The sequence below is a fragment of the Rhinopithecus bieti genome, unplaced genomic scaffold (assembly GCF_001698545.2).
Source record: "Rhinopithecus bieti isolate Rb0 unplaced genomic scaffold, ASM169854v2 scaffold_27022, whole genome shotgun sequence".
NCBI classification, from domain to species: domain Eukaryota; kingdom Metazoa; phylum Chordata; class Mammalia; order Primates; family Cercopithecidae; genus Rhinopithecus; species Rhinopithecus bieti.
The window spans coordinates 656896-681584 of NW_016812251.1; the positions used below are offsets into that span (position 1 = coordinate 656896).

The window sequence follows — 24689 nt, forward strand, 5'->3', positions numbered from 1 at the left end:
TGTAGGAAATAATATTTCCTTAATTCAGATTGTTTACATGTGTGTTGTACTTCTTTCAATTTGCGTGGTTTTGTTATTTTAATGTTTATATTGTCAAAATAAATACCTTTAGAATTGAAAATTTGTGATGTTTTAACACAATCTTATGTTTCTCATACATTGACTTTTACTACTTTTAAAAAACATATAGTTTACATCTGTATAGATACATTCTTTCCACTTACAAACTCACTACCATAAATATTGTGTGGTTTAACTATCTTTACTTTGTATACTTTAGTTGCTTCGTGTCTAACTCCTATTTTCCTAATTTATAGTATAGTACATCATGATGAGGCTTAATAGGGACTATGCTTTGTTTTTTTGTTTTGTTTTTTTGTTTTTTTTTTGACGGAGTCTCTCATTGTCGCTCGGGCTGGTGTGCAGTGGTGTGATCTTGGCTCGCTGCCACCTCTGCCTCCTGGGTTCAAGCAGTTCTCCTGCCTCAGCCTCCCGAGTAACTGGGACTACAGACACACGCCACCATGCCTGCCTAATTTTTCTATTTTTAGTAGAGATGGGGTTTCACTGTGTTAGCCAGGCTGGTCTCGAACTCCTGACCTCGTGATCCGCCCACCTCAGTCTCCCAAAGTGCTGGGTTTGCAGGCATGAGCCACCGTGCCCAGCCTATGCTTTGTTTTTGTGTATGTCCCTGGCACACCGACTGTCACCCTGGTATTTAGTTGTTGTCTCTGAGAGTCAGGATTCAGTTTGAGATAACAATAATTACAGTAGATATTTTTAAGTAGAAAGAGAATTAAGTAGGCACTTACAAAATCATTAGAAGTCACATGTTAAAATAACATTTGCAGAAATGTCCCTAGATGTAATTAGAAAGCTAGGAAATCAGGAAGCTGTCAGTGCAGCTGCTACTTGCAGGTATACACTGCCTGTGGTGTAATTTAGCCATCTGGCGAAAACTGCTACAATTATTTGCTCCAGGGCTAAGCTGCATTTAGTATAGTTGTGATGACAACACAAATGTTCTGCACTCTGCCTCTGAGCATTCACAAAACTAGTGCCTGGATGCTGGAACCACAGAAAAAAGGTACATAAAGTATGTGCATTTTTGCTAGCAGAAGCAGAACTAGTAGCCGGAGCCTCTTCCTCAGTTACACTTTCCCAGTTTCACATGTGGGCCTTTTACTGGTAAACTTAAACCATATCCAGAACTCTAGATGCAAGAGTTTGTGAAGTGTACTTTTCTTTTTAGAGAATAGAATGAATGTTGGATATCAGTCTTTCATATTCATCACAGTCATTTAAGATGGGAAATGATCATATGGATAGGAACTGATGAAAACTGGCTGAGAATTTTGACTTATTGCTTGATTAATTTATGTGAGCAATTTATTTTTTCTCTTCTTTCAGCACTTGCTAGAAGTAAATTCTTTAAAGCACCTGACAAGACTGACACTACAAGATCGCATTACCAAGTCTCTTCTTCATTTACACAAGAAGAAAAAACCTCCCAGCATCAGTGCCCAGTTTCAGGTTATTTCCTGTTTTGCTTAAAACAAATAAGAATCTGTATCTTTCAGATTGTCGTTGAAAGGTTAAAGTGATCTGCAGGATACTCAAATGGGATTTTAATTTATGTGACTAAAAAGCCACATATTACTGATCATTTTGGAAAAAAGAACCAAAGATGAAAAAAAAAAAAGTCAGATGCCTTTGTTCTTCATCCACATATGTCTGGATAATGGCTATCTCAGTATTTGTTATTTTCAGTGTGAGGAGAAAGCGGAAAATTGATGTTGCAAACAAATCTGCCTTTAAACCCTGCTGCTTAGACAATGTCACTGTTAGCATAATGATGTATTTTTTTTTTTCCCTACTTAAACCTCATGCTGCTACCATTGATAGTTAACTAAATGAGGCTGAAGGGTTCTTTTCTGTGTATTTATTTTACTTTTGTCTACATAGAAATCCAGTTCTTTTTTGGGGGGCTTTTAGGAATAAATGTGATAATATTTATATTATCATATTTAGGATAATATTTATTCCTAAAAGCCAAATTTCTTCCAGAATAATTGTTTTCAGATTCCTTTTTAAATTGCCTCTTCCATTCTTCTCAAATCATCTATCTTCTAAGATCTTTTCATTTGGTAGATATTTATGAAAATAAGCAAAATATCTGGTAGGTAACAATGCTTTGCATAATTTTACTCTAATTCATGTTTATATCACAGAAGCAATGCTCACTGTTGAATAAAAATTTCCTTATTCGTGGCAGATGTATCTGTATATGTTAACACTTTTTAAAATGCTTCTTTTACAGCTAGGATGTTTGAACATAAATTATCTACTAATGGCCGGGCGCAGTGGCTCAAGCCTGTAATCCCAGCACTTTGGGAGGCCGAGATGGGCGGATCACGAGGTCAGGAGATCGAGACCATCCTGGCTAACACGGTGAAACCCCGTCTCTACTAAAAAATACAAAAAAACTAGCCGGGCGAGGTGGCGGGCGCCTGTAGTCCCAGCTACTCTGGAGGCGGAGGCAGGAGAATGGTGTAAACCCGAGAGGCGGAGCTTGCAGTGAGCTGAGATCCGGCCACTGCACTCCAGCCTGGGTGACAGAGCGAGACTCCGTCTCAAAAAAAAAAAAAAAAAAAAAAAAAAAAAAATGGGTTATAGAAAAAAAATCATGTTGAGTGATATGTTTATTAGTATACAACATAAATATGAATCGTAAGCAGACTTAATACAATGGTTAGTTTATTAGCATATTTCTCCCTGATTAGCAAATCCACGTGGGAAGCCAAATTCTGATCAAAACGTAATTTGGTGAGCTCAATGTCTGAAAAGGGAACATTAATCTCATGATTATGAAAGGTAGAATTATTAAGCTGTTAAGTGTCCTTTGTTTTGTTACCTTGGATCTTTTACAGATGCCATGTATACCGAAATCATTCTTTAATTTGAAGAATACCATATAGCTAGTACAATAAAAACTTAGTTATAATCACAATCCTATTGTGTCTTTTAAAATCCTTCCAAATTTACATATTCTTAATTTATATTCATGAATTATATTTAATGTTTAGAAAAGAGTCCTCTTTAATATTTCTAATAGACCATTAAGTTATTACAAAAGTAATGAGTTAATTTTGATTATTTGGAAAATATAGATGAGCAAAAACAAGTGAAAGTCATCTACCATCCATAGATACTGACCAATGTATAGTATGTTTTCTAGGCCCTTTGCCAAAAATTTACACATGCGCATTTTCTTTCTTTCTTTTTTTTTTTTTTTAGACGGAGTCTCGCTCTATCTCCCGGGCTGGAGTGCAGTGGCCGGATCTCAGCTCACTGCAAGCTGCGCCTCCCGGGTTTACGCCATTCTCCTGCCTCAGCCTCCCGAGTAGCTGGGACTACAGGCGCCCGCCACCTCGCCCGGCTAGTTTTTTGTATTTTTTAGTAGAGACGGGGTTTCACCGTGTTAGTCAGGATGGTCTCAATCTCCTGACCTCGTGATCCGCCCATCTCGGCCTCCCAAAGTGCTGGGATTACAGGCTTGAGCCACCGCGCCCGGCCACACGTATGCATTTTCTAATAGGTGTTGTCTAAGTTTTTCTCCAATTGTTCTAGGATAATTACTATTATATTTATTATAAAGGTGAGGAAGCCAAGTAGTAGATGAGGAAATTGCAGGTGGTCAAAATGGATGGCACCCAGCCGTCTTTGACTCTGTGCCCTTCCTTGAATGCTTATTTTCATGAAAATGATATCATAGAACTCACAAAGGATTAACTGATACAGGAATTGCCCTTCTGGTATAAACAAGCAGAAATTGAACAAAAGATATTATGAGTCAAGTGTTTTCAGATATTAGACAGTAAGCATTACGGGTTTCCAATCTGTGAGAATAGGGGAAATAAATGAGGAAAGCCCCAGATTAACACCTAAAGATAATTTGCTACAGCTCAGGAAGAAGAAACCCAAACAAATGCCAGTGGTCTTGCTAACTGAAGAGATGGAGATAGAAAGGTAGAGGCAACTAGAATTTGTGAGGCAGAGTAAAGAGGAGAAGGACATGGTATGAAGAGAAAGAGCTAGACTGCTGACGGGTCTCCTTGAGTCTCTGTGACTGACTACTGATCTCTGCATATGTGGGTTAAAATTCCATGAGATTGGGGAAAGAATGATTATTCTAATCACCTAAATCCTGTTGACCTAACAATTTCTGGTATTTATGCAGGATTAGAGGAGTAGTTCTGTTCTTATCAGCCAGAGTGAAACGACCTTTTATTACATGAGACATTAGGTAGAATCCTCAGAAAGACATTGTTTTAGCAGTGGGACCAACGTAGTCCTAATGTAAAGGCTGCTCTGGCCCTGCTCTCACAAAACTAAAAATCAAGTCTTAAAAGAATCAGACTGATCCTAAGTAACTTAACTGCATGTTAAGAAAAATGTTTGTCACTCTTTAAAGGAATACAACAAAATCCAACAATGTAAAACACAGTGTCTAACATCCAGTGAGAAATTACAAGGCAGAGAAAGAGTCAGGAAAAAAATAACCCATAACAAGGGGGGAAAAAAATCAATATTTAGAGACAGACTTTAAAATGATGAAGATGTAAATAGTAGGTAAGAATGTCAAATTAGCTATAATGTATCTTTTAAATATGCCCAAAGATAAAACAAAAAATATGAATATGATGAGAACAAAATAGATTCTTTATTTTGGAAGGTGATGACAGAGTCTCTGGACACTTCCTCAGGAGATAGAGTTGTTCTGTCCTCTCCTTTCTTTCACTGCCTGTTGGAACCAATAAGGGCCATTTGTATTATGAAAAAGAAAAAAATGAAGATATGAAAAAGACTAAAATGAAACTTTTAGAGATTAAATATGTAATATTTGACAATAAAAAATAAAATTGGATTAACATCTGTTAGTTCAGAAGTAGTAAATTTGAAGTCATAGTTTATTAAAGCCCAGAGAAAGCAACAAAGATGTAAAAAAACAAAAATAGCAATAACTTATGGAGCAATATGATGCAGTCTAACATAGGTGTAATTGGAATCTCAGGAGAGGAAAGGGAGGAGGGCACAGAAAAACATATTTGAAGAAATAATGACCAAAATATTTTCTGATTTGATGGGAAAAAAAAACTGCAGAGATCAAAGAATCTCAGTAAACCACAATCAGAGCAAACAAAAACACACCAAGGCACATTATATCAAATTGCTAAAACCAGTTAAAAAGAGAGCATCTTAAACTTAGCCAGAGGGAGAAAAGAGACATTTTGTGTAACAAAGTGAAGATCATCAGAAACTATCAAAGCCATAAGACAAGAGAGTGATATCTTTAAAAGACCAAAAAGAGAAGAAAAGTCACCCTTGAATTCTGTGTGTGGTGAAAGGTTAAGTAGAGACATTTTCAGACCAAAAAAGCTGAGATAATTTATTACCAGCAGATCTATAATATCAGAAATTTTAAACATGAAAGAAAATTGATGGGGAAACCACATGGAAATTTGAATTTACACAAAACATGAATAGTGCCAGAATGATAGAAATGTAGGCTAATATTTTAAAAACACATTTTCTTGGACAGACGTGGTGGCTGAAACCTGTAATGCCAGCACTTTGGGAGGCTGAGGCGGACAGATCACCCAAGGTCAGGAGTTCAAGATGAGCCTGGCCAACATGGTGAATCCCCATCTCTACTAAAAATACAAACGTTAGCCAGGCATGGTGACGGGTGCCTGTAATTCCGGCTACTTGGGAGGCTGAGGCAGGAGAATCTCTTGAACCCAGGAGGTGGAGGTTGCAGTGAGCTGAGATTGCACCACTGCACTCCAGCCTGGACAACAGAGCGAGACTCTGTCTCAAGAAAGAAAGAAAGAAAAAAAAAAATCCTTTTCTCTTTTTAAAATAATTGGCTATAGAAAACAAAAATAATAGTATATTGTGGGATAGAAATCAAATGTATAATAAAAGTATCCCAAAACACGTAAAGTGGTACTAAGTGGAAATATACTGTTGTTAAGCTTTTACACTATACAGAACATGGTATAGTATTATTTGAAGGTAGACTGTGATAAAGGTGCAAATCCTAGAATAATCCTTTAAAAAAGAGTTAACAGTTAGTAAGGTAGTAGCAGAACTAAAATGGAACCATAAAATATACTCAATAAAAAAAGGAAAAAGAAAATTCAGACTGATAAATAGAAATAAGTAACAATATGGTAGACTGTAATGTATATTTTCTGTATTATTTCAGCCTTTTGGTAAATTACCACCTTCACTGTACTCTAAAACATTCACTCTTGAGAGTTTGTCTTCTGCAGGCTAATGTTAGATTTTAATGAGTCAGTCCCTTTGATCACCAAACTTTCAAAGTAGGTAAAGTCTTAAGTTATGACTGGGATGATATAACTTGATCATAAAGCAAAGAACTGTGCAGTGTTTATACATGGACCTGTATGTCAAAGTCTGGTCACTTCATAGCACTGTGTCTCTACTTAGTAGTTTTTTAAAAGAAGTTGTGTGGCTTTCTCCTAATATAATTGGTCATACACGTTGTTGCTTGTTATAGCTACTAAAACTTACTGATAAAGCTGCTGCTCCTCTCCATGCTCAGCTGCCTAGGGATTCACAGGTTGCTAGGAAATATATCTGCCATTGTATCAACAGTCAACATACTCTTTGCTTTAAGTAGGGGAAACTAAATTTTTCTCTTCTCTAGGAGTCTTTCTAACTGTGGGTATAAGGAAGATATAGGATACATTAAGCTTGTTTTTTTGTAAAAGTATGAATTCCCTTTGAAAAGGCTGATTGGTTTGAAGAAATTAACCTGCTTTTAATTTATAGCTCTAAGAATTTAGTCATTAGTCAAATTAAACCCAAGCTGATGTTCTCTGGACATATATGTGTGTATTAAGTTTTCTAGAATAGCTACATATTAGTTTTATAATAAGAGAAAAAGCCATCTAAAAAAGATTATATTTTTTTAAAAGATAGTTTATAGCAGCAGGAAGCAGATTGGTAGTTCCCTGGGGCTGTGACTCAAGTGGTTATTGACTGCAGATGGGCAGAAAGGAGCTTTTTGGGGGTGATAGAGGAGTTCTGAAACTGGACTGTAGTGATAGTGGCATAACTGTGTAAATTTACTAAAACTCATTGATTTGTGAACTACAACGTATATATTTTAATAGTATGTAGATTTTATTTCAATAAAACTGTTTAAACCAAAAAAGTCACCATTAAAAGAAGAAAAAGAGCAAGACTAAAAAAGGACTCATATATGTAATATATGAAGAACTATTAAAAGGAAGAAAACCTAATAGACAAATGGACAAAAGTCTCAAATAGGCAATTTATAAAAGATGATATCCAGAAGACCAATACACCTGTGTAAAACCTGTTCAATATTATGATTCATGAGGGAAATGCCAATTAATACCACAAAGCAATGCTATTACATACTCGCCAACATGGCTGAAATAAACTGATTATACAACATGTTGGCAAGATTGGGGAGTGTTCAGAACTCCTATATGGTACTGTTGAAATGTAAATTGATACAAGCATATTGGAAAACAGTTAATGGCCGGGCGCGGTGGCTCACGCCTGTAATCCCAGCACTTTGGGAGGCCGAGGAGGGTGGATCACGAGGTCAGGAGATTGAGACCATCCTGGCTTACACGGTGAAATCCTGTCTCTACTAAAAATGTAAAAAATTAGCCGGGTGTGGTGGCGGGTGCCTGTAGTCCCAGCTACTCGGGAGGCGGAGGGAGGAGAATGGTGTGAACCCAGGAGGCGGAGCTTACAATGGGCTGAGATCGCGCCCCTGCACTCCAGCCTGGGCAACTGAGCGAGACTCCATCTCAAAAAAAAAAAAAAAAAAAATACAGTTAAAAGACAAGTATGTTCATAGCAAAATTTTTCATAATAAACTGGAAACAACAAAATACTCATCTCTTAATGGATAGTTTAATGGTAGTAATGCCAAATAGTGGATCACTAATATACAGCCCTGAAAATTTACAGAATATAATTCTATGCAACAAATACAAAATAGTACATGGTTTATTTTTCCATTCATATGAACTTTAATAGTAGGTTAAACTAACTTAATCATCTTAAAAGTAAGAATAATAATTACCCTTGGTTGGGGTGTGGAAATATGAGTACATAGCTTATGTACAGTGACCTTGCTAAATTAAATGGGATGGGGCACAAAGGGGCTTCTGAGGTTCTGATTTTATACATATGTATACACACACACACACACACACGTATATTTAATTTGGGCTCTAGTTACAAGAACATCTTCCTTTTGTAAAAAGTCATCATCTACACTTATGATTTTAATATTTTATGTGTATTGTTATTGTCATTATTTTGAGACAGCATCTCATAAAATGTTGCCCAGGCTGTACTCCAACTTCTGGGCTTAAGCTATCCTCCCTTCTCAGCTTCACAAGTAGCTGTGGCTACAGGCATGTGACACTGTGCCAAGCCCTATGTATATTATACTACAATAGCATTTGCAAGAAAAATGAACACTGAAAAGTTTAAAAATTTGTATGTTGATGTAATAAATTTCACAACAGTAACAGAGGTCTATATATAGTTCTAAGACTTCTTTGTTTTACTTGAACTTGTGAAATGTCGACTCCTAAGTAGACTGTGACAAGTTAGGTTTGTATATTGTAATCCCTAGAGCAGCTACTAAAATGCAGTACAAAAATAGCTGAAAAGTAGATAAATTAATATGGAATATTAAGTATATTGAACAGAGGGGAGGGGCACCTCACCAAAGGAAGTACACAGATGGCAAATAAGCCTATGAAAAGATGTTCCACATTATATGTTACTAGGGAATTGCAAATTAACAAAAATGAGATACCACAGCACAGCTATTGGAATGACAAAAGTCCAAAGCAATGAGAACACCAAATGCTGGTGAGAATGTGGAGCAACAGGAACACTCATTCATTGCTGGTGGGAATGCCAAATGGTGCAGCCACTTTGGAAAACAGTTTGACAGTTTCTTATAAAACTATATTTTTACCATATGATCCAGCAGTAACAACTTCTTGGTATTTACCTAAATGAGCTGAAAACTTAGGTCCACACAATAACCTGTACACGGATATTCATAGCAGCCTTATTCATAATTGGTAAAACTTGGAAACAGTCAAGACGTCCTTCAGTAGGTGAATGGATTAACAAACTATGGTACATTCAGACAATGGAGTATTATTCAACACTAAAAAGAAATGAGCTTTCAAGCCATGAAAAGGCTTAGAGGAACCTTAAATACATATTACTGAGTGAAGGAAGCCAATATGGAAAGGTTACATACCATAAGATTCCAAATATATGACATTCTGGAAAAAGCAAAACTATGGAGACAGTAAAAAAGATGAGTAGTTGCCAGGATCTAGTTGAGGGAGGATGTGTAGGCAGAGCATAGAGGACTTTAGTCAGATTAATCTATATGATACTGCAATGGTGAATAAATGTCTATATATTTGTTTAAACCCATAGAATGTGCAACATAAAGAGTGAACCCTAATGCATATTATGGACTATAGTTAATAATCATGTGTCAGTATTGGTTCATCACATAACACACTAATGCAAGATGTTAATTATAGGGGTAATTGTGCATGTGAGGGTAAAGGGGCATGTGGGAATTCTCTGTATGTTCTGCTCATTTTTGCTGTGAACCTAAAACTGCTCCAAAAGTCTATTTTAAACAGGCAGGGAGTAAGAGGAGGAAGGGAGGAACAAACGAGAGAGGACAAACAGAAGGCCAGTAATAAAACTGGTAGCTCTAAATCCAACCATACTAATTATTAACAATGTAAATGCTCTAAACAGTCCAATTAAGAAATGGATATTATCTGATTGTATAAAATAAGACCTAACTGTATGTTATCTACAAGAAACCTCTTTAAATACAATGATACTAAAGGGTTAAAAAAATGAAAAAAATAAACCATGCAAACAAAAACCAAAAGAAAGCTATAGTGACTATAGTAGAGTCAGACAAAGTAGACTTCAGAACAGAGAAAACTACCAGGGATAAAGGGAGATAATTTCATAATGATAAAAGGTGCAATTTACAAAGTCTTACATGTGTATTCATCTAGTAACAGAGGTCCCAAATATCTGAACCAAAAACTGATAGAATTAAAAGAAAAATGGACAGATCTGCATGCAGATGCAGATCTGCATCTGCAATGCTTGGAAACTTCAGCATACCTCTTGGTAATTGATAGGGTCAGTAGACAATTAGGAAGGACATGGAAGACTTGAATAGAATGATTAACCTACTTGACCTAACAGAAATTTATAGAACAGCCTAGCCAAGAATTGCAGAATATACATTCATTTTAAGTGCCCATGAAATACTTGCCAAGGTAGATTATAAACTAGGCCATAAAACCTTAATAAATTTGAGTTAAAATCATACAAAATGTTATATTTGTGATAGAATTAAACCAGAAATCAAAGAAAAATATCAATCCCCAAATATTTAGAATATATAAAACAGACTTCTAAATAATACATTTTTTAGAGGAAGGAAAATTTTAAAATATTTTAAATAAAATGAAATATCAAAATTTGTGCAATGCAGCTAAAGCAGTGCTCCAAGGTTAATTTATATCACTAAATGCTTTTATTGAAAAAGGAGATATGTCTCAATTCAGTAATCTAAATTTCTACCTTAATAGACTATAAAAAGAATATATGAAACCCAGTGCAAGCAGAGAGAAGTAAATAATAAAGATAACAGCAGAATTCAATGAAATGAAAACAGAAAATAGACCAAAAAAAAAAAAAAAAAAAAAAACAAAAAAAAAAAAAAAAAAAAACACTGACACCAAAAGCTGGTTCTTTAAGCAGATCAAAAAAAAAATTTTTTTTTTTTTTTGAGAGAGTCTTACTTTGTTGCCCAGGCTGGAGTGCAGTGGCACCACCTCAGCTTACTGCAACCCACACCTCCCAGGTTTAAGTAATTCTCGTGCTTCAGCCAGGCACCACCATGCCTGGCTAATTTTTGTATTTTTTTTAGTAGAGACGGGGTTTCGCCATGTTGGCCAGGCTGGTCTCAAACTCCTGACCTCAGGTGGTCCGCCCTTCTCGGCCTTCCAAAGTGCTGGGATTATAGGCGTGAGCCACCAAGCCTGGGCTGAGCAAATCAAAAAGTTGATAAACTTCTAGCCACTAATCAGGAAGAAAGAGAGAATGTACAAATTACCATTATCAGGAATAAAAAAAGGGATATCATTACATACTCTGTAGACATTTAAAGTAAAGCAAGGGAGTACTACCTTACTGGATACCCTCCTGAATCATTTTAAAAGTTGTAGGATACATGAGTTTGAATAAAATTGTTTCATGAAATGTGAAGAAAAGTGAAAAAAAGTTCTACATTTGATTATTCTGAAATACATCTGCGATATTTACTGTTTCCAGGCTATCTGCTTTAATACCAAACTACCATCCTTACCCTTAATTATCCATAATTTAACCAGTATAAGAATATACACAATGTGCTTTTCAAAAACAAACCTCTTGCTATGTATGCCTCTACTTTTTGAATGTTTTGCCAGCATATTGATTATATTTATACGTTGTTTGTTAATAGTTTGGAATGGGAGAGTATGATAATTATATTGCTTTCTGTTGCAGACATCATTAAGCAAGCTAATGGAAACACTTGGTCAAGCAGAACCATATTTTGTAAAATGCATCCGCTCTAATGCTGAAAAGGTAAAAATGTCCTATAAATGAGAGCACATATCTCAGCTTACTTCAAACTGAGCTTTAAATACTTTTAAGCAGAATAAGTGGAGGGGAAGCACTAACTATAATATTTATAAGGAAAATAGTGTTTTATAAATACTTTCAATGCATTTTTCCGTATTTACCTGCCTGTAAGGTGTTTATATGGATTTGATTTAGCATCACCAAGAATTTGAGAAGCAAATACCTCTTGAAGTCCTGTCAGAAGAGTTTTCTTTTCTTTCTTTCTTTCTTTTTTTTTTTTTTTGAGACAGAGTCTCATTCTATCACCCAGGCTGGAGTGCAATGGCATGATCTCACTTCACTGCAATCTCCACCTCCTGGTTTCAAGCATTTCTCCTGTCTCAGCCTCCCAAGTAACTGGAACTACCAGTGTGCACCACCACACCCAGCTAATTTTTGTATTTTTAGTAGAGACGGGGATTTGCCACGTTGGCCAGACTGGTCTTGAACTCCTGACCTCAAGTGACCTTGGCCTCCCAAAGTGCTGGGATTACAGGTGTGAGCCACCACACCCAGTTGTAGGTTATCTTGTTACAGATTTTGTAGTGATTGGACTGTGTGGCCTCTGGGGGTGATTACATTCTTTTTGAGCTTTTAAGGTCCTCTCTCTTCACAACCAGAGAAGCCTGCAAGCTTGGTTTCTCTGTTTTCCCTAGAGTTGGGCAGTCAGAACTTCTCTAAAGCTACCAGCTGAGAGGTGAGCTTGCCTTACCTATCAGCTTAGTTATTATATATCTTAACCAGACAACCTCCAGTCAATCTCTAGATACTCAACAGTTAGCCATGCTTATAAACAGATAATTTGGAGATCTACTGTTCTGGGTTAATCTTTTTTCCATTTGCTTTAGCTGCCCTTGAGGTTCAATGATGCCTTGGTACTTAGACAGCTTCGATATACTGGAATGCTGGAAACAGTTCGAATTCGCCAATCAGGATACAGCTCCAAATATTCTTTCCAGGTTCTGTTTTTATAGTGATATTTACATATTTAGACACATCAAGTAAATGATTCCCACATATCTTGCTTATTATTTCTTTAGGGCTTACTTCTCTTAATTCTTCCTTTCCATTTCACGTTTTGTATACGGAATTGAAAAGGGATAGACAGTATTTACTTTGATTGGATGGCAGCAATCTCATTAAGATTATTGTAATAGAATCCAGTACTTGGTTATTCTCATTTGATCAGAATGTTTGCTAATACTAAGATTACTCCTGATATAACAATTCTTTGCACTGACCTCTCCAGTAACTGAAATATTTCAATGAGAACTCTCTAGTGAAAAGATTCCGTTTGGTTTTCACTAAAGTTTTCTCAGCAGGATTTTCTTTCATAGTAAGCTGCCAGGAAGGCTCACAGCTACTCTTATCAGCAATTGCTGCTGTGGGTATGGAAATTGTATTGAAGCTGTTCAGCAACTGAGCAAGTGTTTGCTGTTACTGGGATGGAAAGCCTCGTTCTCAGTTATCCTGCCACGTTTGCTTTTTTTTCCTGATAGAAATTTTAGGTTCTTGTTAAATAACTTTTTCTTTTGTCTTTTATAAAGCTTCCTCAAAAGGGATAATTAGCCTCTGCCCTTTTTTTTTTTTTTCCTCTCATTCCCTTTTGATGATATGATATGTAGAACCCAATATCTTTCTCCGCCTCCTATGTTTTTCGAATTAACCTTTTATTGTATCTTAAAGTAACATGCACTTCTTGGTTTCACCCTGTTTAAAAGAAAGAGGAAAAGATTAATAAAATGATAATTAGTTTAAGGTCTTGTTTACGTACACTACCTTCTGATTTTACAATTTTTTTAATTATTTTTCAGGATTTTGTGAGCCACTTCCATGTACTTCTTCCCCGAAATATTATTCCATCCAAATTTAACATTCAGGATTTCTTCAGGAAAATAAATCTTAATCCAGATAATTATCAAGTTGGAAAAACCATGGTAAATATAATCTGTATAGCTCTTGTCAAAATTGAGTGCATTTATTTAAAAAATAATAATTTTTACCTATGAGATTGTTTATTAAAAAGATAGTGAATCAGATATCAGAATAGACCCAGGTTTTTATTTAATTATATAGTCAATATTAATCACAGAGCTCTGGCCAGTGCTCTAGTTCTGACTATAATTTTAACTGCCTAAAAATCATCTCTCCATAGATGTTCTACTGTAATCTCCAAGTCAGCTTGCCCAAGATGAATTTAAGATTCATCTGGTCTTAAATTTATCAAATACTTTCTTTCTCTGTCACCCCTTTTCCAGTTTCTCAGTCTAGAAACCATAATTGTCTTTAGCATACCATTCACTTTAATCCTTTCACAAAGTTTTAGGGATATTTTTTCCTTTTACAAAGAGATTCTCACATCACCTTCTGTTTCTCCATTACTACTGCTTCCATTTTATTTTTATTCCTTATCTCTTCTCATCTACATTGCTTATACAGTGAACAGCTTACTTATCTGATTCTAGTGTATTTGTCATTCCATTTAATTTATTCTACTCATAATATTAAAATTATTATCTTAATATACTTAGTTCTTTATGTCTGCCTCCTGCTTGATAATAACCCCCTCATAACCTCCTTATTAAATACAAACATCTTTCTCTTTTTTGAGAACCTTCATATTGTGGCTTCACATTACTTAATATCTTTTTTTATGGAGATTAATTGTCCCATTGTCTCCTGTGCATGCCTTTATTATTATTATTTTCAACTCTTTGTGTTACTCAGGTGGTATGTTTTGTCTCTGGCCCTTATTAGTTTACCATCTTCCTCTTTGGGTATATAATATCTACCTGATCTCAAATGAGAGGTATAATTCCTGTTTCTAAAGGGATATGTCTCCTTCACCTTTGCAGCCTCCCAAACCCTAAACATTAGTGGAATGAAGGAATAAATAAAATAAACTTATTAATAACTTTGGACAGTGAGAAGCTTAATGCACTCTGGATTTCAAAAAGACTGTTATCATTGGTTTATTCATTATATGATTCAAACCTCAAGATCTGTGGTTTTCAACTTTTTCCCCCACCCCAACACCCTTGAAAAATATGATTTATTACCAGTAATACATTTACTTATAGCAGTGGTTTCCCCAATGGAGTAATATAGCATAATCTCTGGTGCTGGAATTTTGATACTCTTGCTGACCTTGTCATTTCTCTCTCCCTTCCTCCCTTGCTTACCTTCCTTTTTTTCTGTCTTTTTTTTTTTTTTTTTTTGAGACCAGATCTCTCTATTTTGCCATAGAACTTGAACTCCTGGGCTTAAGCAACCTTCCTGTTTCAGCCTTCTGAGTAGCTAGGAGTATAGGCATGTAGCACCACACCCAGCTCACCTTCCTTATTCTACTGTCTCCATTTCAATTTGAGAATGACTACTTTGGATAAATCTGTAGGAATATTTATCAGTACTTCATTTACATCCCTGCCACTGTGTTTTTTCTTCTCTAAAAGCTTGTCACAGAAAGGATGATTCATGAAATAAATTTCTCATTTCTTCTTACGCTGCATTCCTCGCCTTCCTTTTGGTAGGTCTTTCTAAAGGAGCAGGAACGACAGCACTTACAAGATCTGCTTCACCAAGAGGTGCTCCGCAGAATCATATTGTTGCAGCGATGGTTCAGGGTCTTGCTGTGTAGGCAGCATTTCCTCCATCTGAGACAAGCATCTGTTGTTATCCAGGTGAGAAGCAAAGGATTCTTTGCATGAGATTGACTAATTTATTTGGCCTTTGTTTAGTAACCAGAACCTTTTTACTGTAAAACATTTTCAATAATAATGTAAACTTCAGAAATGAGAATATGTCATACCCACTTTTGAAGTGCTCGTAACACCCAACAGATTATCTGGCATATAATAGACTATTAATAAATATTGATTCCATTGAATTTAAATTAAATTGAATTTGTAGTTATAATGTCTTGTGAGGTCTGAGTAGGGGCTAAGGAGTTACCTAATATTTGTTGACATAGTTATTTTATTTAACGGTTTTGGAGTGATGTTTGAGAGTTTATATATACTGTTGGTTTTAGACACTCATTTTGGATGATAGGTACCTTATTTTACATTTATTTGTTTTATTAATGCCCTCATTGATTTATATCATTTCCATAATATCTTTTCCATTTGTGCAAGAAAATCTTTGGTATCTTCATCTTTGGAATGTGTGTCAGGATTACCTTAAACCCATTAGTGTTATTTGGGCAAATTGTAACAAAAGAATATAATATGTTAAAATTATTAATAATTTGAAGGACATGAAATCATCCCAAAATTTTAAATTAAGTTCTGTAATTAACTCCATCAAGGTTATAATATTTAAAATAGCTGTTTTAGCCAAACATATCTGGAAGAGAAAACTTTTTTCTATTTATCTTTTTCAGTTGCACTTTCTGCTTTTGTAGAAAACTAATTTTTTTATTTTCTATTTTTTTTGAGACAGAGACTCTGTCTGTCGCCCAGGCTGGAGTGGAGTGGCGTGAACTCGGCTTACTGCAAGCTCTACCTCCCAGGTTCATGCCATTCTCCTGCCTCAGCCTCTTCAGTAGCTGGGACTACAGGCGCCCACCACCACACCCGGCTAATTTTTTTTTTTTTGTATTTTTAGTAGAGATGGTATTTTTAGTAGAGATGTATTTTAGTTTCACTGTTAGCCAGGATGGTTTCGATCTCCTGACCTCATGATCCGCCTGCCTTAGCCTCCAGAAGTGCTGGGATTACAGACGTGAGCCACCGTGCCTGGCCAGAAAACTTATTTTTAATCACCAAGAATTTAGCTACATAGGCACTTAACCTGTAATTATGACATAAGAAATTTATTCTCTTTTTTTCCTGTGAAAATGCAGTGTAAGATATGACAACCAGTTTCTGTTATTTTGTCTTCCCCGCAGAGATTCTGGAGGAATTACCTAAATCAGAAGCAAGTCAGAGATGCAGCTGTGCAGAAGGATGCTTTTGTTATGGCTAGCGCAGCTGCTCTTCTCCAAGCTTCCTGGCGTGCTCACTTAGAGAGGCAGCGGTACTTGGAGCTACGGGCTGCAGCCATCGTTATCCAGCAGAAATGGAGAGATCACTATAGGCGCAGGCACATGGCTGCTATTTGCATACAAGCAAGATGGAAAGCCTACAGGGAAAGTAAAAGGTACCAAGAACAAAGGAAAAAAATTATCCTTTTGCAATCAACATGTAGAGGATTCAGAGCAAGACAAAGGTAATCTCTATACTATACTATAATACTTGCTTTTTTTCTTTCTTCCCAAGTACTTTGTTTATACCTCTGCGTTAACACTTGTCTAATTTGTATTACAATTGGTTGTATACAATTTCTTTTCCACTATACTGTGATACTTTTACTGATTTTAACCCACATTGTATTGTCTATAATGGAAGTTAAATAAGGTTTTATTGAATTAAATTGGATCGAAAATCTACATGGTCTGTGATCATAACTGCTAAGAATTAACTTTTACATTAGGCCAAATCTTACAAAATTGGCAATATTCAACTGTTTTTACTTTCAGATACTGTAATTTCACACTTAAATTAAAATTTCACTTTAATTTCACACTTAAATTAAAATTTCACTTTAGTTTGAGGTTTACTTTAAAATAAAGCTAATATTAAAATGAGAACTTTACTTCTGAATTAGTTTACATTTTGACTGAAATGCCCAGGTAGAAGTAATACACTTAATGAAATATCATCTGACTCATGGAAATAGCAAAATTGTAAAATGTGCATTCAAGTTAATTTAAGAAGTACTTAGGTATTGTAAAAAGATTTTACAACTCTGCATTTTTTCTTAAATTCTCAGGAAATATGTTCTCTTCAGTGGTAACTAAGATATTTCTGTAACCCATTTTGTCTGTTTTCATATAGATTTAAAGCTTTAAAAGAACAAAGGCTAAGAGAAACAAAACCAGAACTTGGATTGGTGAATATTAAAGGATATGGATCTCTGGAAATTCAGGGTTCAGACCCTTCAGAATGGGAGGATTGTTCTTTTGACAACAGAATAAAAGCCATAGAGGAATGTAAATCTGTAATAGAGAGTAATCGAATTAGCCATGAAAGTTCAGTGGACTGCTTGAAGGAGTCACCAAACAAGCAGCAGGAGAGAGCCCAAAGCCAGAGTGGTGTGGACTTGCAGGAAGGTGTGCTTGTAAGAGAGAGACCCAGATCCTTGGAGGATCTCCATCAGAAAAAAGTAGGCCGGGCTAAAAGAGAAAGTAGGAGAATGAGAGAACTAGAGCAAGCTATATTTAGCTTAGAATTGCTGAAAGTTCGTTCTCTGGGTGGTGTTTCTCCTTCAGAGGATCGCAGATGGTCTACAGAATTGGTGCCTGAAGGCCTTCAGTCTCCACGGGGTACACCTGATAGTGAGAGCTCTCAAGGAAGCTTGGAACTTCTGAGCTCTGAGGAAAGCCAAAAGAGCAAACTAGAGTCTGTAATTTCAGATGAAGGAGACTTGCTGTTTCCATCACCTAAGATATCCAGCAGTCCAAAATTTGATTCACGGGACAATGCCCTCAGTGCCTCAAATGAGACTAGCTATGCAGAGCATTTGAAGAATGGAACTGTGAAGGAAAAAGTGGTCTGCAGTTCTGAGTCTATTACCTGTAAACCACAGCTGAAAGACTCCTTCATTTCAAATAGTCTGCCTACTTTTTTTTATATCCCCCAACAAGACCCACTGAAAACAAATTCCCAACTAGACACAAGTATCCAAAGAAACAAACTATTGGAAAATGAAGACAAACCAGGGGAAGCTCTTACTTTGGATATCAACAGGGAAACTAGAAGGTATCACTGCTCAGGAGAAGATCAAATTGTTCCTTCTTTGAATACAGAGTCTTCTAATCCTATGCTTAAGAAGTTAGAAAAGCTAAACACTGAGAAGGAAGAAAGGCAAAAGCAATTGCAGCAACAGAATGAAAATGAGATGATGGAACAGATTCGCCAGCAAACAGATATTTTAGAGAAGGAGCGCAAAGCGTTCAAGACAATTGAAAAGCCAAGAATTGGAGAGTGTTTGGTGGCACCATCTTACTATCAGTCAAAGCAGAGAGTAGAGAGGCCATCCTCTCTCCTCAGCTTAAATACCTCAAATAAGGGAGAACTTAACGTAATGGGGTCCCTATCAGTAAAAGATGCAGCTCTTGCCCAAAAAGACAGCTCCTCTGCTCACTTACCCCCAAAGGATAGACCTGTCACCATGTTCTTTGAAAGAAAAGGAAGTCCATGCCAATCTAGTACTGTTAAGGAATTATCCAAGACAGACAGAATGGGTGCCCAGCTGAATGTAGCCTGTAAACTCTCTAATAATCGCATTTCAAAAAGAGAACACTTTAGGCCAACTCAGTCTTATAGCCACAATTCTGATGACCTTTCCAGAGAGGGAAATACTAGGCCCATTTTCTTCACTCCAAAGGACAATATGAATATTCCCCTGTAAGTGAAATGTTTGTTTATGTTTATGTATAAATGGGAAACTTCTTGAAGTATTTTTATTAAGATGCCTTGTCCTGCTCCAACTATTTGTGTAAAGTGGCTGCTCAACTTGGCCATTTTCTCTTTGTAAAAATATTCCCTAATTGTTGACTCTACCATCACCTGAAGTTGGTTGTAGTTATACCCTAGGAATCCTTGACTAATCATGAATAGCAGAGTAAATACTGGGTTCCTCCCCATTAAGTGAGAAGCATTTGTGAAGGGCAGTACAGTGCCTGTAAACATAGCAGGCATTCACCGAATACTGGTTGCTTTACAGCTGTGAGGTTTAGTAGTCCAAGGTTGTTCATTTCAGGCTTTAAAGAAGTTAATTTGTTTTGTTACGGCTGTTGGCCTATTTATGATCATAATTACATTCATTTTACTTCTTTGTCTGTGATAAACACATAACATAAAATTTCCCATTTTAACCATTTTTAAATAATACAGTACAGTAGTGTTAACTGTTTGTTTTGCAAAAGATCTCTAGAACTTTTTCTTCTTGTAAAATAAAACTCTGTACCCATTGAACAACTCTGCTTTCCTTCTGGCAACCATCATTCTACTTTCTGTTTCCAAGAGTTTACTTTTTATACCTCATATAAATAGAATTTCTTTTTTTTTTTTTTAAATAGATGGAGTTTCACTCTGTCACCCAGGCTGGAGTGCAATGGTGTGATCTCAGCTAACTGCAACCTCTGCCTCCTGGGTTCAAGCAGTTCTTCTGTCTCAGCCTCCTGAGTAGCTGGGACTACAGGTGCACACCACCATGCCTGGCTAATTTTTGTATTTTTAGTAGAGACAGGGTTTTACCATATTGGTCAGGCTGGTTTCAAACTCCTGACCTCAGGTTATCCACCCGCCTCTGCCCCCCAAACTGCTAGGATTACAGGTGTGAGCCACCATGCCCAGCCCTAAGTAGAATTTCTTTATACTTTTTTAAACTAGTGGTAGTCATGAGAAAAGCATTTTTAAGTGGTACATAAAAACAAATTTAACAAAATTGAAGATACTTCTATTGTCTTTGTATTTGGTAGATTCTTTTGGTTCTTGTGGGAGAATATCATCATTGAAATGAAAGGAGGGCTGTATCTTTGGGCTAAAAAAATAAATTTTACATTAACAATTAAAATAACCTTTTCTCTCCTTTTATATATAACCCGAACATTTAAATATTCCACCCTTTAAAATTTCATATGGATTTTAGAGAAATCCTTTGTAAATGTGGGCAAGAGATGATCAATAATTTATTTTTCCACCAAGAGTTTCTATAGTATTATAAAGTGCAGTTGAGCTTAGTGACAGCTCTAAGTATTATTCCCACCCATTAACCTACAGATTTCCCAGAAGTTCAAAGGCTCTGTGTAGCATATGCACCCATAAGAGAGTGTTAAAAACATATTCCCTCTCATTCTAAGTTTAGTGATACATGCTATTCCATGCATATCTGTAAGTGAGCTCTTTAATATTCTTCTTTAATGTCTGTTAATTATGACATTTATGTGTGTGTTTGTATTATAGGTGTATACACTTATAAAGTAGCTGTTGGGATCCATGAATTTGTTTTGTAGAAAACTTAATTGTAGATTCCAAAAAATATTAATCATCCTTGTGAATTACTTATCTTATTTTTCCAAGATATATAGTTGTAGGTCTATTTGAACTGATTTCCTTTATTGCTTTATTAATGGTCTACTTATCTTTAAAATTATTGCATATTAGATTATATTAAACTCTACAGGTAAAATTCATACTTTAAATCTCATCCTGTTGTATAAGTAATACTAGAAACATGAACATTTTGTAGAATCATAAATGTTGGTGCTTCTGAATTATGTAGTCTAGTTCCCACATGTTATAGATAAGGCCACTGGGGCCCATAGAGGTGAAATGACTTATTCAGGATCATATATTTAGAGAAATAGCTGGGACTAGAACTTGCATTTTATCATTAAGGATCGGCATTGGGTTTTATGATTAGAAAGTAATACTAGGTTAGTGTCCCTTTTGTACCGTAGTGGATCATGATGAGTACACAGTAGTTTTTAACTGTTTAAGGAGAGAGGACAAAAAAAATCATGGTGAAGTCTAAAAATTGCTGTGAGTTAAAAGGTTAATTGCAGTGGTCAAGTACTATCAAGATTCTATTAATCGTTGTTTCTCTTTGGAGGATAAATGAAGGTTCAATAGGCTCAACTGTGGCAAGAGAGATTTTGATAGCCAGAAGAGAATCCTTTAGGACAAGCTAGGATTGCTCAGCTTACATACATTACATACAAAAGGGGAGATCTCTATGAAGACTTTAGCTAGCAAAGATTGCATCTATTTGTATTTGTTTTGGGCTTATTGCATAGAGGCAAAGGGCAAGATAATTTCTTATGTGTCCTAGACTTTCTTTTCTAAAAAGTAAATGAAAGATTTTGAATGGAAGAACAATTAATCTACCAACCAGTATCATAAGTTAGTGTCTAATTTTAGCCAGCACTGTGCTTGCAAGTAAGATATGATTCTCAAGGAGCTTACAGTTCTACTCAGGAGAGATTATCAATATGTTGTTGTTGAGACTCATGGTACTGAGTTAATATAGGTAATTGGGGCCATGAAGGTGCAGGTTATATACACTTTTTCATCAGATTCTGACATCTATTTCTGCCCAGAATTTAATGATAAAATAGTCTCATCATACAGTTATTCAATCAAAATTAAGTTTTCATAAGCTAACACTGTAATACCTGTATGGTCTGGAGCATACTTTAAGTTTGATAACAATTTCTTATCCTGCCAGTGTTGATTTTATTCTATTCAACATGAAGCTTTTTGTTTGTTTTTTGTTTTTTTTCAGACAGAGTTTCCCTCTTGTCACCCAGGCTAGAGTAAGTAGTGGCACAATCTTGGCTCACTGCAACCTCTGCCTCCTGGGTTCAAGTGATTCTGCTGCCTCAGCCTGCTAAGTACCTGGGATTACAGGCGCCTGTCACCACACCCAGCTAATTTTTGTATTTTTAGTAGAGACAGAGTTTTGCCATGTTGACCAGGCTGGTCTCAAACTCCTGACCTCAGGTGATCCGCCTGCCTCGGCCTCCCAAACTGCTGGGATTACAGGCATGAGCCACTGCGCCCGGCCTCAACATCAAGTTTTAAAACTCAGACAATGGACGAAAGCTACAAAGAGAGATTTCAGAAGGAGTTTTCTAACCAATAGGAACTATCTCAGTATAAAATATAATGAGATCCTCATCACTGGATGGCTATTTTTCAGATATTTTATAATGATTAGATGGAAAGGCCCTTTGTAAGACTAGTATTCTAAAGATTCAGGAATTTGGTATTTTCCTTTCCTCCTCATCAGATCTGTTTTATTTCTTGAGTTTCATTTTGCAGCTACTATTCTTAAACATGTCATATTCATAGTGGAATATACCCACTGATCATCAGGACAAGGCCTCTAGTAATTCAGTCATATGTGTAGGTTCAGGATTATTATTACTAATTAGCTAAGGAGAAAAATTATGACTTACTGTCTTGGCAATTGACTAAGACCTGAAAATATTTATGGAATTTGCTGGAAGTCTTTAACTGGCTGCCATGGGATATCTGCTAAGAACTGAAACGTAATTTCATTGTTCTATTTAAAGTGTCAGCAAAGAAGCCTTAAACAGTAAAAATCCTCAACTCCGTAAAGAAGATGAACCAGCATGGAAACCTGTGAAGTTAGCTGGGCCAGGCCAAAGAGAGGTAAGTATTGGGTCTTGTTTATCTATCTGCTATGCAAAAGAGATGTACATTATTTTGGAAATTGTTATTCTTGTAGGTAGAGCACCTCATCTACCCATTTACTCCCAAGTGTTTTTAGAGAAAGAAGCCATGGGCTGAGATTGTTATAATTATGGAGGTGTACTCCAGGCAGGGAATGGTGCGTAAGAATCCAGTTGCTAAGAAAAAGAAGGCAATTTGTGCAAGTGACTTTGTTGACTTATTATGGCAGTGAAAGATGACTTCTTTGGCTATGTAGAACAGTGTAGATTTAGCTTTCATTCTAGTCCTTCGTCCAGAGAAATGTATCAAATTCCTTTTGGTCATCCCTGTCACTTCTAGTGGAAAGGGCATGGTGGGGTGGAGGGATATTTCAAGAAATTCATGAGCCCTCTGATGTCTTTCATTGGCATCATCTCAGAAAGAAAAAAAAACCCAAACATTGTTGTGTTATTTGTTTTATCATTTGGTCAAGCAGGTTGCCAGACCGGCCCATAAAAAGAAAGCTCGAATGGCGCGGACGCGCTCCGATTTCTTGACTAGAGGTACTTTTGCCGATGGGGAGGGGGATACAGAGGAAGATGATTACGATGACATTATTGAGCCCCTTCTCTCCCTTGACCAAGCTTCTCACTGTGAGCTAGGGCCTACACCCAGCCTGGATCAGGCCTCTCACAGTGACTCCGAAATGGTAATTTTACAGCAATATAAGAAAAATAGCAAGCAAATCTGATGGAGATAGTCTTTGCTAATCTAAAGCTAACCTTCACAGCTTCTTCCCATGTAATGGTTTGTGCATGGGAAACCTCAGTGAACACGGCAACTAAGCTAAACCTTAATTTAATAGAACTCAAATAAATGGCACTTTAAAAAGGTATAAATTAGGCAAAATTAAGATTCTTTGTCTTAGCACTAATGTAGAAATTTTCCATGTTGTATCTTAAAAGGTCTAGAGCAGTGGTCCTTACATTTTTTCTGTAAAAGGTCAGATAATAAATATTTTAGACTTTGTGGGGCATATAGTCTCTATTGCAACTACCTAACTTAACAACTTAACTCAGCCACTGTAGTGTGAAAGCAGCTGTAGACACTAAGTAAACAAATAGGCATGACTGTCTTGTAATAAAACTGCAAAAACAGACAGTAGATTGTATTTGACCTGTTGTCCATAGTTTACTGATCCTTGGTTTAGTTTACTGATCCTTGCTCTAAAATAATCCAGTAGCTTTTAGCTACAATGCACTTTTACATTTTTTGCCTGTAAACTTGCTTCCTCCACCTCACTTTTCACTGATAAGAAATAAACATGAATTTTTAAACATATAGTGAGCAAAAAGTGTCTTCCTGGACCAACCCAGCCAAATAGAAGGCTATATGTAATGTGAATTTGCATTAATCACACAATATAACATTGGTGTTGCGTTTGAATAAAGCTGCACTATTTTAAGCTAAGAATATAACTATATCATCTTCTCAGCCCAAATCAGGTGTATATGTGGTTTGACAAGTATTAGTGTATTGATGGGTATATTAAGGCAAATAGTTTCATTTTGGAATTGTCCTAGAAATATATAATGTATGGACCATATGTCTAATATGAACCAAAACATCACTGATGAAGTGGAGTGAAAT

General features: G+C 36.2%; 1 protein-coding gene across 1 annotated transcript in view; it reads left to right on the plus strand.

Annotated features, from left to right (window-relative positions):
• Nucleotides 1-24689, plus strand: part of MYO9A (myosin IXA) — a 301060-nt gene that overhangs the window by 195597 nt on the left and 80774 nt on the right. Inside the window, 8 exon segments of the mRNA XM_017895809.1 lie at nt 1411-1533; nt 11701-11781; nt 12666-12776; nt 13632-13754; nt 15348-15497; nt 16706-17025; nt 17694-19265; nt 22940-23039. Coding sequence (XP_017751298.1) covers nt 1411-1533; nt 11701-11781; nt 12666-12776; nt 13632-13754; nt 15348-15497; nt 16706-17025; nt 17694-19265; nt 22940-23039 — 2580 coding nt within the window.